Source organism: Mastacembelus armatus, chromosome 9 (genome assembly GCF_900324485.2).
Source record: "Mastacembelus armatus chromosome 9, fMasArm1.2, whole genome shotgun sequence".
In the NCBI taxonomy this organism is placed as follows: domain Eukaryota; kingdom Metazoa; phylum Chordata; class Actinopteri; order Synbranchiformes; family Mastacembelidae; genus Mastacembelus; species Mastacembelus armatus.
Window position 1 is genome coordinate 14,811,508 of NC_046641.1, and position 15,662 is coordinate 14,827,169.

Here is a 15,662-nt window from a genome sequence, read left to right on the forward strand (position 1 = left end):
CTTTATACCTGAACTTAATTGGTCACTTTTCATACAACAGCCCCTATCAAAAAAGTCAGTTTTCTCCCAGCTCCACCTTCTACCTATCTTAAAGTCACTGATGAATACAGTTTATCAGTGTATAAGTGCTCACATAGGTGCATGTCTCAGTTTGTCTAGAAGTTTAACAAAGATACTGTCTGGCCAGCTATAGCTCTCTTTCCTTGTCTGATAAAATAACACAGCTGTGCTTGCTGACACGGTGATAACAGCTGTCGGCTTTTTGCCACCACTACAAATAAAAGCCACTTTTCTGTTTCATGTCTCTGTCAGAATACTCTTCTGTGTCTACGTGTAACCCTGAGGTTTTCAACTTTTACACCTACCTCCGTACCCACCCACTCCTCCTCCGACGCCATTTTGGCTCTTCAGACAAGGCAAAAGTTGGCCTGACTGCTGAGGTTCGTAGGGCTGACTCCATTAGCCTGGAAGAGAGAAGACTGTTTTTCACAGCTGCATATGCACACCTGCAAGCTGGCTGCCCCATGGTAGCACTTGAAGTGCTCTCCAAGATGCCCAAAGTCCACAAGTGTTCCAAACACTCCAGCCAAGAGGGCATAGGCATCACTGCTGAGCTCAGTGTTGGGAGTGTAAATGGACAAGCGTCAGACCCAGATTGGTCTCAACCAGCTCTGAACGGCTATGAGTCAGATGGCAACAGCTTATCCAACAGCCAGTCAGATTCAGTGTTAAGTTTTGATTGGAGCCAGCCATCACTAACACATCCAGATGAGCCCCTGGAGCTGAAGTGGGACAGTGACAAAGATGATGAAGACAATGACGACGAAGAACCTAAAAATGTTAAAAGTAGTAGGACTGCAGACAATACCAGTGTGTTCCAGGACACACAGGATGCAATGTCCCCATTAATGGAGACAGTGACAGGAGAGGCCAGTGAGGGCAGCAGTGACTTCATTGCACCATCAGATGATATCTTGGCTGCTCAGCTGAAGTTTACTGCCTGCCTGAAGATTATGACCAATGAGCTCCGGACACTGTCGACAGGGTATGAGCTGGATGGAGGGAAGCTACGTTACCAACTCTACCAATGGTTAGAAAGAGAGGTAATAGCACACAACTACAGTATTTAAACACTGACTTGAAGAATAAATTAACAATAGTTTTTTAGTTTAAATATTGTTATAGTAGCATTAGTTTGCCCATACCTTTAAGTCCACTTCATAAAACTTTTAGAAGTCTTTGTGTACACTGTCAGATAAAAACCTAATATTGGTAATAACCCAAGTGGTTTCTCCTATGAAATCAGTTTCCCTCTCCTGTGGAAATGGCCTCACAATTTGATGAAATGTTTTGCTTTCACTTGTTTGCATGGATCATCAATTTTATTAATTGGTTAATAAATTGATTTCAAGATAAAATTCTGGTTTTTCCAGATGGTGGCTCTCCAGCATTGCTGCAGCTACAAGCCAGAGCTGTCAGTCCAGGGTGATAACCCTGTTTCAGGGTTGGCGGATGAAGAACAGGTAGGTGTAGATAGCTGGCTGTTTCAAGATTTGTCAGATGTTCATGAGGAAAATTGATGCAACGCTTGCTGTCATAAAAAATTAAGACAACAGCACAGTGTGCTTTGAAACTGCTTTATTCTAGAATGTGTTGCACCATTCTCCTTTGAATTGCTTTTTGCCGGACCAGAAATCCTTCTGAGACTGTGTTGTACATGTTGCATTATTCTCTACTATTTATTCAGTTTCGAACCTAATTATACTTTATTTAACTCTCCTTGCATTGTACTTTTACTGTTCATTAATTAAAATGACATCTTTGAAGGAACCAATGACTTGTTGACAGAACATTTTAAAGTTGCCTCATGTAAAGTACATCATTGTAAAACATAGTAAAGTACATCATTGTGGGGTTTTAACATCTAGGGGATAGTTACTAATTAGTCTTTAGATTAACAAAGTAGAATTGTTTTTCAGCCTGGGAGCCCTCGCACTGACGGTCGCAGGAGCAGGAGACACTGGCTGCAGAGTAACCAGCCTTTGCTAAGGATGTTTCTGAGCTACTGCGGCTTGCATGGCTCCCATGGAGGTGGACTGGCTTCTGTACGCATGGAGCTCATACTATTGCTTCAAGAATCTCACCAGGTAATTAAAACATGCACAGATGCACAGTAAAGGCTACTCTAACACTGAACATGGCAATTTTTTAGTGGTGAACAGGTTGTGGCTCTCTGACCTTTTTAGATTACTGTTGGTAAGGATAACAAAATCATAAGGCTATTCATTGATTTAAAAATTATATTTATATATACCTATATTTATATACACACTTTTTGTGATTCGTCGGATGATCTCCTGATGCTGCAGTTTCCTTTAATCTTGTTGCCTATGAACATGGGATGAATGAAATATGATATGAATAAAAGGTGATTGAATTCTAGTCTAAATCTTTGAATTAAGAACATTTAAACATTTATTATTTTAGAGTTTCACAATTCTTTGGCAGAGTTTTTTGTTGGTTTACAAACTCAGCAGACATGTCTCTGGCTAGCTGTGTTGGCGATTAATTTTTATTGTTTGATCACTGCATTGAGAAAAATAATTCATACTTAAAATATTAGTTGTGTCTGCCCAAACTCTAGCAAACTAGATATGACATGATTTTTCGTAATTAATGGTAATTCCTTAGGTGCAACAAGAATAATGTGAACATAACATATTTTGTGCAGCAGTCAAAATAGAAATATAATGACATTCACTTCCATGTAAAAGACATTCACACTAGCAAGCAGAGTTGACATGTTATTTAAGTGGTCTCATATTCTCTTTGAAGGAAATAATGCTGAGCAGAAAAGGGACAAAGTACAAATAAAAGATGAGCAAGAAGCCATCTGAAAGCTTGTCCTAATACTTATAGTGCATTGGCAATTGTCTGCACACCTCCAGCAGTCTGATGGGTTGTGCTGAATCTCTGAGCTCCTGAGGGAGTCCCTGCCTTAGGCTGACTATTACAAGGTTGAATCAAATTTTAGGAGGTAAACAACTCAATGAGCCAACATGGGAACATTGATATTAAAAGTTACCAGAGTTGAAGGGTACTCAGGATTCTTTCTACTCTCTTACTTATATTTTGGAATAAAAGCTAATTCTTTATGTCCAATAGTTGTCAAATTTCTCCATTGTTGTTGAGAAAAATGTTTGTTTTCCCTTTGTCCTGACTTCATTCAGTGTGTATAGCTGTTTTAAGGAGATTAGTGACAACTGAATGTAATTCATCAAGCATGACAAACATAAGCCTGTGGTATTCTTGCACACACAGTCATATTCTAGAGTCTAGTAAAACGCAAAACCAGGAATTCCTCCACTACTAATGTCGTTAGTCTTTAAATGTCATTTATAGATATGCTGGAAAATACACCCTTCTCTCTGTTAAGTACAGGATTGTGTATCACACTCCAGCACTCTGACTCATCCTGTCTTTATTGCAGTTAAGGAAAAGGCTGTTGTTTCGCAGCAAAGCAGCACCCAATAGTTCCTAGCTTTCCTAGCTCATCATAAGCCTCTCAAAAGAAATTAGAAAGTAGAGTATATCTATTATTTATGTGACTTATAGTGTGATGTGGTGTTTTCTGCAACCACTAAACTCTTATATCTTTATGTTCTGTGTTATGCATGATCACATTGTCAAAACAAGATTTGTGTTCATCAAGATATCTGTTTTTTGGTGTACCTGCAAATATGCTGCAATGAATCGGCGCATTCCTCTCTGTCTTCTGCACGCAGGATGACTCCATCCAGTCGGTGGTGACATTGAGTTCCCAAACCAACTCTGTCCCTCTTCTGATGGCTTGCACCACTAATATAAAGACAGTGGTGGCTAATCCCATTGTCTATCTGACCAACCTGACTCATGACATCTTGCAGACCATCAATGCACTTGACTCTCCTCCACATCCTGATGTTGTTAACAATGAGGTGCGTGATCTCATGTTGCACTGATTTATTTCTTCTTTGGGTCCATATACGTAATGGTTTCTCTCTAAAGTAGCTATGGATTTAAAGTTGGGTTGGTATGTCTGACAAATGAGACAAGTCATTTATATAAACATACTGAAAAGTTTGTATTATGTATCAGAATGTTGTGGAAATATGTGTTTCCTTTAGTTTATTTGTGTCTTTTAACTTGCCAATAATTGATTTTTTTTTTTTTTGGCCACTTATAAACACAGAACTAACATTTTGTTACAATTTGTATTAATATACACCTTGTACAACTTATTGTCTAAGAGTTGCCTATTTCTGCACCCAGCAGATATTGAGCAACATTAGCATTTATTTAAAGGTGTGTTTGTAACAACCTGATGGTGAATACAATACTGAATATCCTTTTTGAGCTCTATTTTACTCTCCACCAATTCCTGAGAGGAATATATCAAATGTGATAGCAGTGAGAGTGAACCAAAACAGTGATGCTGCAACCCTCAAAACCAAACCAATGTGCCGAAAAATGTCTTACAGCTCTGTTGAACACGGGAGCCACAGCCGAGTTTTGTCACTACAAGCAAACCCCATTTACATTCACTGAGAAAGAAAAGCATTAACCTCAGTTAAAGACTTATGTTAATTAATGTTTTTTGTTTTTTGACTGATTCAGATCTATGTGATGCACACCTTGGCTGCGTCCCTGTCTGCCTGTATATATCAGTGTCTGTGTGATGCACACACCTACAGGTAAGTGCCTCAGTAAACAATTTTTTTTTTCTGTGCATTTGCTAAATGTTCTGGCCTAGTACTATTCTTTTCAGGCTATTAACCCTCTAGCAGAGTAACATAATCAGTATGTTTATACAAAACTAATACATCATAAACCTTTGGCTATTTTCATTTTTAACAATGATTTTTGGATCTGGGGAAATAAATCTTTTCATGTCCCAGCCCAGTTTAAAAAAAAAAAAAAAAAAAAGCTTTTATGCTGCCTGACTCAAAAAGATTTGAGTTCATAGTGTGGATCTGAAGAGCAGCATCCCCCCAAGCATGATTGTTGAATACTTTATGTCTTCAAGCAATGCTTAACAACTTTTATTTTCCACCACATTCACCTTGACATGATTCCATTAACGACACTAGCCACCAATGGATTTTTCTCACAGTCATGAGTAATCTGCTTTTGTTTTCCTATTATTAGTATTAGGACAAGACAAAATTCTGGCCAAAATAGTGTTAATTTATGTGCTCTGGTTTTGTGTGTGCGTGCGTGCGCTCGTGTGTATGTGCTTGTGTGTGCATGTGTTTGTGTTTGCGTGTTACAAGGCTTATTGGAGCAGAATAATAAGGATTAAAAGGGGAAGGGACATCACTACTGGTAACCAAGCATACTTTATAATGAGAGGGTAATGCTCACATACAGTCAACTAAAATACTGCAGTTCTAATGTAATTCATTGAATTTATGGAAAGAGAGGTTTTACTAAGCAAAATAAAAACTGTTACTTGTCCTTTTTATTCATGTGGAGATTGATTTATGAAAGCTGCAGAATTGCTGTTTATCTTTCTTACTGTAAACGCGTAATTAGAGAGAAGGGAGGAAAATTGCTCATTGAAGACTTGCACGTACAAGCTCTCAATCACTGTATTAAAAGCACAGCAGGATTTCAGTTGTTATTGTGGGAGTGTGTAAGGAATTCAGTACATTTTTTTTTTTTTAAATAATCCTTTGGCTCACAGCTGTGCAGTGATGTGAGTTTCTGTCACGGTTTTGTACGGAATCATTTTTACTTATGTTTGACCAGACTGCAACCTTCAAAGTCGCAGTGTCTCCCAGTTAAATATGTCACATCTGAGTTTTTAAAGTTAAGAGAGAAAATATTCGTTATTTTTTTCAGACCTAGTTTTTCAAACGTAACACAACTCTAAGCAATGAGATTAAATGAGCACTTCATTTTGCATCTTTCTTATCAACTATATACTTTACAATGCACACGCTCATCCATCTTTTACGTACTGTTGGGAGTTGAATAGTCTAACTAAATTAGTAAGGTTATTTCTAATTTAACACTGTCTTTGTTATGGTAATTATGATATAAACTCTCCTGGTGTCTCACTGCAGAGGTTTGATGAAATTGTGTTTCTGTGTTTTCCTCTTGAGTGTGTGAGTGAGAGAGCGAGTGTAAGAATGTGTGAATTTTTTAAAAGGTATTTCAAGATCTAGGTTGCGTGGGATGAGTGTTGCTGCTAAGCCTTTTCTCTCTCTGTTGTCACATTAACTTAAGTTTAATACAGTTGCCCATTTAAAAAAACAAAAAAAGAAAAGGTACATTCATATGAAGCACAAAAACCCTAGAAATTACTGTACCTGACTCTTTTTAATGCCCAGTGTGATTGTATGGATTGTCGTGTGAAGTATATTGCGACCACAGTGAATGCTTCTTCTTCTGAATGATGTTCCCTGTGACTTCTGAATTCTTTTTGATGTGGAAGCAGTTCGTTTTTTCACAGAACCTTTAAAGGGGACTTACTGGATGTTAGAAACTTAATATACTCCCTGGTGTATTAAGCATTCTATATTCTCTGTTTAAATCCTCTCCATCTATGCAAGATTTCGTGTGTATGTGTTGAAAAGCCACTTGATGTGAGAACTTGAGTACTGACATTTTCTTCATCATGAAACACTTTTCTCTGTTGCAAAACAGCATAAATAGACAGCTAACCTGAGATTCAGCTCATTAGTATTTAATGTCTTGACAGAACAGAGATTGACATTGGTGCCTTTTTCTTGGCAATAACATCCCATAATTTAAAACATTATACTGTATATCTACACCACTTATTCAGATTCAGATAATTTTATTGATCCCTTTAAGGGCAATTCCCTGCAGCTATACCTCAGAGCATATCACACACATATACAAGCATATACAAACATACTGTATGTCAGTCCAATCAGTCCAGACAAAGTACATATACATCCAATAAATAACCCACAAATACCCTAGAATTTATAAAATTTAGTTTGCAGGCCCCAACCAAGTTTACTGACTAAAAAGACAAGAAGACACAAAAAACAACAAAAGAAACCAGGTGTCAAAGATTCATTTTTTTAGTACAGCATGCCACATTTAATATATATATTTTTTGTTTTGTCCCTTTTTACTGATTCGTCGTCGTTTGTTTGATTTCCCACAGACATGTGAACCATTTTACAGGGATTGTGTATCAGAGTGTATTGCTGTCTCAGAAGCAGCCAGTCAGAACTGTCAGCATGGATGAGTCTGTGCAGCCCAACACTTCTCCTGCTCAGTGGCCAGGTAGGTCAACTGAAACAGATATTTCTTGGCCTGTGTTTTCATGGGATGTGTTGCCAGAAAGAGCAATATTTTAAAATGCATTTGTTTTTAACGTAAACCGCAATAAAATGATTTACAATAGACCAACTGAATTTTACATTTCTCTATAGCAAATAAGTGCTAAAAGTTGCAGTTCTTGTAGTTTACATGCTTTTTCATTTTTCATCTTTTCATCCTGCTCTACTTTACACATCCCTCTCTCCAGGTATCACCTCTTTGATTCGTCTGTTGAGCTCAGCAGGTGAGGAGAGCCAGCCAGGGTTAACTGTGCTGCTTTGTGAGATCCTCACTGCTGTCTTCCTCAGTCTGTTTGTTCACGGCATGGCCAATCACTCCAGCAATGAGCTATTTCGCATTTTGGCCCACCCCCTCAACAGCAAACTTTGGGTGACAGTGTTCGGAGGAGGTGCCCGGACCCCTGTCATAGAGAAGCACAGCAGCCCTACAAGAACACCCCCTCCAGGTAACTGTCTTTGGAATTTCCTGAGTAGCTGTCTTTGACCGCCAATATGTGAGTGTGTGGGCGCGTGTGTGTGTGTGTGTGTGTGTTTTGGTTTATGTTTTTTTGTTGTTATTGGAGGTGATCCAGTAGCTAAATGAAATCAGTCTTGCTAAATTGATTGGGTCCATATTTGTAGGTCATAGTGAAATCCATCAACCTATTAGTATAGGAGCTGTTTTGCTCACTGTGTCTCTCACTCTCTCATGGCTGGCAGAAAAAACCTGATGTAATGCAAGTGTAATTACTGTTTATTTAACAAAATATAGGCATGAACTACTGTTAATGGTTTAATGAAGGTTTAAAACTGATTTAATTGTCATTAGCATTAGGGTGTTTTCCTGTTGAGAGATGAAATCAGCGATGCAGCCTTTTATCATCTCCTTTCTCTCAACACCCCAGCCTCTCCAAGTGGCTCAGACAGGAAGTCTAGACGATTCAGGCTTCTTTCATCACGAAGTGGATCCAGAGAGGAGTCTGGATTAGAGCGGGAAGGTCCTTGCAGTCCCAAGCATGGCCCTGTAGTGGAACAAGAAGCTACCTCTGTCTTCAAAGAACGATTTATTCCTCCAGAGCTCAGCATTTGGGATTATTTTATTGCTAAGGTAAAAAAAAAAAAAAAAAACGTTTCTTTCCTGAGTTTGAGCAGATATGGCTTTTTATTAGAAATGTTTTTTGTTATTTATGGTTTATGTATGATAGCATAATTCCAATTTTATCATGTTATAATTAGGTTTATAATTCACATCTGTATTCTTTATGTGTGCTTTTTAGCCTTTACTGCCACCATCACAAGACGGAATTGAATACGACTCTGAGGAGAGTCAGGAGAGTCAAGATGAAGATGATGATGATGATGAATATGAAGATGTGTTTGACACCAACTCTCCCCAAAGAGAGCATTCTAACCACAATTCATACAGGTAGTAACACAGCACTAACATTACTGCAAACATGAACTCTCATTAACTTTGTAATTATGCACTGCTTCTGAATTTTGATCCATATTAAGTCTGAACAGACTTCAATGGTTCTAGATTTTTGAAGCCAACTTTGAAACCTTTAGAGCATTTGTGTTCAACTATAAGCTGATTTGTAAATACTTTTTCTCCTCCCAGTTGGTGTCTAATGCGTCTGGCAATGGTTCAGCTGGTGCTGGTCAACCTCAAGTCCTTTTACCCAATGGCAGGATATGATCTATTAGGTAAACACCAACATACACCACACTCCCTCTGATGTACTAACATCCAGGATGTAGATAAGAGTCATCCCATTCCTCACTGCCTGTCTCAGCTAATCTCATTGCCTTCCTGTTGGTGTGTGCCTGCTTCTATTTAACACAGATCTGCCTGTGGCCTCGCCTCTGTGTCATGCTGTGCTGAAGACGCTGCAGCGCTGGGAGCAGGTGCTGCAGAAAAGGCTGGAGATCTTTGGCGGCCCTCCCTCCAAATTCATCTCTACCCACCTCCAGGATGAAACAGCCACACCTGGTCCCGCATTGCTCAGACACAAGGTCCTGTTTGAACCATCCAACACCCCTTTCAGGTACCACCATTAGCTTGGCATCAGTATCAAAAGTTTAAAAATACGTTTTTGAGAAATTTGAAAATGTGAAATTGAAGCTAATTGATGCCTACAAAGTGAGGGATCCCATAAAAATATGTCAGAGCACTTGACAAAAATGGCACTATTAAAAACACTAAGAAATGGCGGTTAAGGGGAACTGTGGAAATTTTTCTTAATTTAACAAACAATTATTCAGATAAAACTGCACATCTGTAAGGGAGAAAGGCAAACAAAAACCTAATTCAGCTGTCTTACTGACAGTTAGGTGAGGGGTGTGCAGCTTTAATGTACAAACAAGATCTACATAGAAGAGTTGTCAGTAGGAAAACCTGCAACCTTGTCATGTCGGAAGTATGCAAAGCAACATCTGGAAAAGACAGTTAACATTGGGATCTCTACCCACAATTACCAAAGGTATATTCATGGGAAAACAGCAGCAATTTCATTAAAAATACATTGCCAACTGTTAAGCAGGGGGATAAAAATAGTATGCTTATGCTACAAGGAGCAACGGAATCCACTAAATATCAGAAGATACAGATGTCATGCGGTCAGTCAAATACCTGAAAATAAAAAGAGACTGACTTCTGCAACAGGACAATAATCCAAAGCAGACCTCAAAATCCAATATGAACTACTTGAAGACGTACAAGCAGAAGCTTCTAAAATAGGTGTCACATCCTCCAACATTACTGAAAATCTCTGGATAGGGCAGCCCAAACATCCCAGATCTTGAAATTATCTGCAGGAAGAATAGACAGAATGGTCTACGAAATGCTTTTAAAAGCTGTGATATCTGCCAAAGTTTGTAAGATGCCCAAATTTGTGTACATCCCACAATTGGACTTCATATTTTTTATTTTTTTATTTTGTACATGAAAAAAGTAATAGTGCATTAACATTAAAAAAGGCTTGTTTTTGCTGCAGGGGTTGCATTTACTTTGTTTCACTTAAATCAACAAAATTGGAATCTGGCATCGAGCTGCTTCTGTACAGCGTATCCATGCCAGTAAAATGTTTTTCGAAATTATCCCTTGAAGTTTACATAGACCCACCATTTTAACCCTGAGGAGTTTATGCTCTGTGGAATTCCACATGGTCTTAACAGTCTGTACTGTAGGCATTTACTGTTCTTTCAGGAATAGCAGCCATGTGCATTCAATGCATCTTGCCCTGAGCACCAGATATGTAGAGTTTCAGATCAGCACCAATGGCACAAACAGATTTAGTTTTGCTTCAGTGAACTGATAAAACAGATTTAATGAGTGTTCCTGTTGATATTCAGGGGCTGTTCTATTCTTTGCAGGACTAGCCACCATTCAGCGCTGCCAGTGAAACGTTTGTGGCAGTTTTTGATTAAGCAGGAAGAAGTGCAGGACACTTTTATTCGAAACATCTTTACCAAGAAACCGGACCCAAATGAGGTACATTATGTTTGCATCCTGCCAACCCAATGCATGAACTGTCTCTGTTGCACAGCTAGCACATTGTATTAATTGTCACTGAATAACACATTAACCTTTCTGTTTTGATTAAAATCCACAATACATCTCTGTATTTAACCCCAGGCAAACAGTGTCATTATTGCTTTTACTCTGGCAAAAATGTTGGCACATTTTTGCTTTTTTGTTCCACATGCCAACCACATGTATTATTAGTCCTGTTGCATGGTGATGCCTTTCATTAAATTCTAATAATTACATCCTGTTTGATTAACAGCACAATAATTACATTTCTGTGTGTGTGTCTGTTTGCATCATTCATCACTGGTTGTTGTTGGATGTTGTGTGTGTCTGTTTGTGTGTGTGCGCACCCTGTACTGCTTCATCCAATCATTAAAGTCGGCTGGGGACCAGACTGACAATATGAAATGTTCAGGGATGGACGAGACAGGAAACAATCAGGTACTGCCACTTTAGATAAATTATTGCTAATGGTGTTGTAGTGGGTTGGACTGGGTATCAAATCTCAGAACCTTCTGCAATCATTACAGAATTAAAAACAACCAAAAGCTGTTGGCACCACACTGATGTTTGATTAGATCTTTTTATTAATCTTGTCTATTTTGTCTATTATAGTCCTTGTTTTTAAAGTATAACTTTTTTCCTATGTTCATGATTTTGACATCTGGACTGGAGAAATCTTTTCAGATAGTCCTAGCCACAGTTGACAAAATCCCACTTTACAGTCTGTGAGTGTCACTCTGAAGGTGGTACCTCTAAATCATGCAGTTAATTATTTGTAAAGTACAATACGTTTCCAAAAAACAGTCTGTACTACAAATTTGTATTATCTGAGAGTTTTTGTAGTATGGTGATCATGCAAGAGTGTTTCTGAATTGACAAGTGAACATCATTTTACTCTCTGTGCACAGACCATATAGGCGCTAGAACTGTACTGTTGGCAGATATGGGAACATTATGTGCCTTGTAGAATAAATAATGTGGCATGCCACATATAAAATTGTTATCGTGACAGAATTACAGTACATGTATTTTCTGGACCATAAACTTCTGTCAGTGTTTCATATTAATCTTACATTTAGTTGTCTAAATGTTAATATGAATGAGAACCATAAATCTTAAATCACACTGTCCATTTCATCGAGGTTTTCTAATCTTCTTTCTCTCACTCTGCAAGCTGCTGTGTTATAGCTACTCGACTTGGCTCAGTGTTAATTAACCCAGTCTCTCTGAGGACAAGCTATGAAGCTGAATCGCTTCTGATTAATGGGCCCAACACTGTCGCAGTGAATCTGTAGCCCTCAGGGATTATGTGCTCAACAAAAATGGCAAATCACCATATTTGGATTTCTACAAGTCAAGTTTTACTTTATTGTGTCTGATAGAAAAAGACATGGTCTTTTCCTCTTAAATACATACATTCAAGACTTTAATTCAGTCTCAGTTCAGACATCTGTGTTACTCAACAGTGTGTGTTTGTGCTCAAGGCTTGTTGGGCTCATGTTATCTACTGGCGCTAACCCAGTTATGTTGGCTGCTGTGATTAACAGTGTGGCCTGATGCACCTCACATGTATTCTCCTAACCCCCCTAAAGGCAAGACAAACACGTACTGTAAACACAGTGCGCACATGACAAAGTGTAGAAAACAAAGAGTTGGCCAGGGCTAAGGCTTGGTTCTCTTAAAACATGAGCTATGCTGTTTTATGTAGCAAATAATTTCACCCTGATCATCAATCCCTTTCATGGATCACATCAGTATCTGAAGTTATGGGTCTTATTTGTCTGCAGAAAATGTTACGAATTGTTTCAGCTATAATGACTGAATTTCCATGGTTGGTGATCTGTGTTTGTGTGTTCCTCTGTGCAGACTGAGTCAGATCTCGGTAGCCCTGGAGGAAAGGCACGCATCATCCACAAGGAATCTGACATCATCACAGCCTTTGCCATTAACAAGGTACAACTTTTACACAGATGTCACTGAACAACACTTGTTAGTCTATCTGGCCAGTGTTTTTTATGTAATCCTCAGAATCCACCTCCAGAATAATATAGTATTTAATTAAATTAATTTATTAATGTTATAATTAACCAGAACTCTGAATGTCAGCATGGTAATTGCTGAATTAAAATTAAATGTATTTTTCCTTTTCCTCACTGGGGAAACATAGCATACATAGATAATACTTTGGTACAAAAATATTAACATTTTTTCTTGTCTTAAAAATGACTTTTTAAGTCCCATGTAAAGTTATGTGGGAGTTTGTTCATCAACCATTTACTGTGACTTTTAGCTATGAATCTTGCTTGAAGCTGTTTGTAATATTTTTATATTAACAGTAGGTCAGATGTCTGTCAGTGTCAAAGGAGTGACAGCCCTGCAGAGAGTCATTCCAAAAGTTTCTTTGAGCATCTTTTGGTTCTTAAACCTACAACTTTACTTTTGGTTCAGCATTATTGATCTCATCTGCAAGCAGCTGTTTTGATGACTCTACTGTATACGACCAGCTCAGCACCAGAGGGCAGACTAAGTTTTGCCCAGGAGTTGGTGGAGGCCAAAACAGAGTTTAAAGAACTGATGTTGGGCGAATAGGTTGCAAGAAACAAAATATAAATTAATGTAGCATTGCTTCTTATATGGTTAAAAGTGATGTGGCAAGATCCTAATAAAATATACTTTGTTCTGAATTTGAAGTTTAACACTGTGGTGGATTCAAATAGAATTTTTAAAAACTGACTTTGAAGTCGTAGTTTTTCTTTGATATTTGTTGTGAATTTGATGATGCACTGGTCAAATAGTTTTGGTCAGTGGCCCAACTCTTACACCACATCCTAGATCCTTTGATGTTGTTGAGCCTGTTGTTTCTTATAGGAAATGGTTCATACTGTACTCTATACTATCATACTTTCTTAAATGTAGCTATTTATTTAAAGGGAAGCAGCGTTACTAGCTTATTTTCAATACTGATCAAAGCAATGATGCACATCAGGCCATTGGTAAAAGCAAAAAGTTTGAAGGGTTTGTGGCCATAAACACAACAGAATTAGCAAAATGCTTTGTCTCACTCTTGCAGACCTTCTAAGTTTTCAAATTATGCACATATATTAAGCCTCCCGTTTTCCATCTCTGTCACCTGCTTCACACTTTCTCCATTTCCTGTCTCTGTCTGCGTCCCAGGCAAACCGTAATTGTTTGGTCATGGCCTCCACCCATGACATTCAGGAGTTAGATGTATCATCCATCTTGGCTACCCAGATCTTAACATGGATCGATGATGATGAAGCTGAAGTGAAAGGGTAAGGGAGTAATCTACATGTTGTTAGCATGTGCATACTGTACTTGATGAGGTCAAAGGCTGTCAGAGTCCATCCAGAGCAACATCCACTCACCTTTTCACCCTCATACCAGTGGAGCTAAATTGAGTGTGGGAATGAGACGGCTTGATTGATTTAGTTATGGTTGTGTAGATGGTGTATCTGCACTCTGTCTTTATGCATGAGTGTGTAACATCTGTATTTGTGTGTGGTTGTTTCTTTATTGTTGTCAAAACAGGCTTACAAGCTGCTATTCTTACACAGCTTACTGCATTTGCACCGTGCTTAAAAAGTCTGTTGTATAGCACTAGCTGGATTAAGTTATTATTCCACTCTCTACTGTGCTTTTTGAGATCCTCATTAAGCATTCTGAACTAAACAGCTATGGATATGTTTCGGAAAGGAAGACACTCTTAATTATGTTGTTGTGTCACGCCATGAAAATATCGTCTATTGTTTGGACTGTAGTGTTGGAAGTGATGACTTCTTGGTGGTCCATGCACGTGATGATTTTGCTGCGCTCCACGGGACCACACCGTACACCCACAGTAGCCCTGGCACACCCATCAACATGCCGTGGCTGGGAAGCTTGCAGACAGGCAGGGGTGCATCTGTGGTGAGTACTAAGCCTGTGGTGATAATATCAGAATCTGAGTCGTCTGGTGAATGCACACAGACAACAAGGAGCTGATGATGGCAGTGACATAATGTATATGGAACAGAAGATTACACATTTTAGCCTATGTACAGTGATCTTTTCACCAATGTGTGATAATATCTGAGCCATTTGTTTGCTTTAAAATATATTATTATGGACTAGTAGAATAATGGTAATTAAAAAAAATTAGGTACAGTAGATGGTTAGATCCAGCAGCTATTTGCATAATTGATTCATTCTCCTTATTGCAAGGAGTTGTTGCATTTCAAGTCAATACTGTAACTTAAAACTTGCGTGAGATGTTTGTGCACAGTGATGGACACTGACACTTATTATACTATATGTTTGTCTGTAATTACACAATTGTCATATTGAAATTACATCAGTGTTTGGAAATTAAACAGTTAACAATTAAACATTAGTTTGCTGCAATATCAAGTATATGCAGTGTAAATAAAATGAAAAACCATGAAAAACCAGCAATATGGTTTTTAAGCTTTGATACAGTCCAGCCATGATTGCCATATCTTTAGAAAGGTTTTGACTGCTTTTCTTTATTAATTGTTAAATGTTGTCTGTTCCTCTGACTCTGCCCGTCTTTGTGCTCAGCAAAATCCTCAGAGCAGTTAAAATGACTTCAATTAAAAATTAATCATTGTCTGGGCTCAGTTTGCTGAAAGCATCGTTGTTAACATTACTTTACTTCATTGACTTACAAAGAATCCAAGATAATGTTGACTAACACAGCTTGTGAGACATCAACCACTCTTTCAGCCATCCTGCTTTCATAGGAGACGTGTGTATACTGTACTTAATGA

The 15,662-nt window shown here is 38.3% G+C and overlaps 1 protein-coding gene across 2 annotated transcripts in view; it reads left to right on the forward strand.

The window, feature by feature from the left end:
* Nucleotides 1-15,662, forward strand: part of dmxl1 (Dmx like 1) — a 45,505-nt gene that overhangs the window by 22,005 nt on the left and 7,838 nt on the right. Inside the window, exons 29-44 of one of the 2 annotated variants that reach the window (XM_026321384.2) lie at nt 313-1,103; nt 1,434-1,523; nt 1,980-2,147; nt 3,786-3,977; nt 4,657-4,733; nt 7,184-7,305; nt 7,550-7,807; nt 8,246-8,448; nt 8,618-8,766; nt 8,962-9,047; nt 9,187-9,388; nt 10,716-10,833; nt 11,251-11,313; nt 12,742-12,828; nt 14,050-14,168; nt 14,655-14,802. In XM_026321384.2, the coding sequence (XP_026177169.1) occupies nt 313-1,103; nt 1,434-1,523; nt 1,980-2,147; nt 3,786-3,977; nt 4,657-4,733; nt 7,184-7,305; nt 7,550-7,807; nt 8,246-8,448; nt 8,618-8,766; nt 8,962-9,047; nt 9,187-9,388; nt 10,716-10,833; nt 11,251-11,313; nt 12,742-12,828; nt 14,050-14,168; nt 14,655-14,802 (2,873 nt within the window). The remainder of the gene's footprint in view (nt 1-312; nt 1,104-1,433; nt 1,524-1,979; nt 2,148-3,785; nt 3,978-4,656; nt 4,734-7,183; nt 7,306-7,549; nt 7,808-8,245; nt 8,449-8,617; nt 8,767-8,961; nt 9,048-9,186; nt 9,389-10,715; nt 10,834-11,250; nt 11,314-12,741; nt 12,829-14,049; nt 14,169-14,654; nt 14,803-15,662) is intronic. The other variant, XM_026321385.2, reaches the window with a different exon arrangement.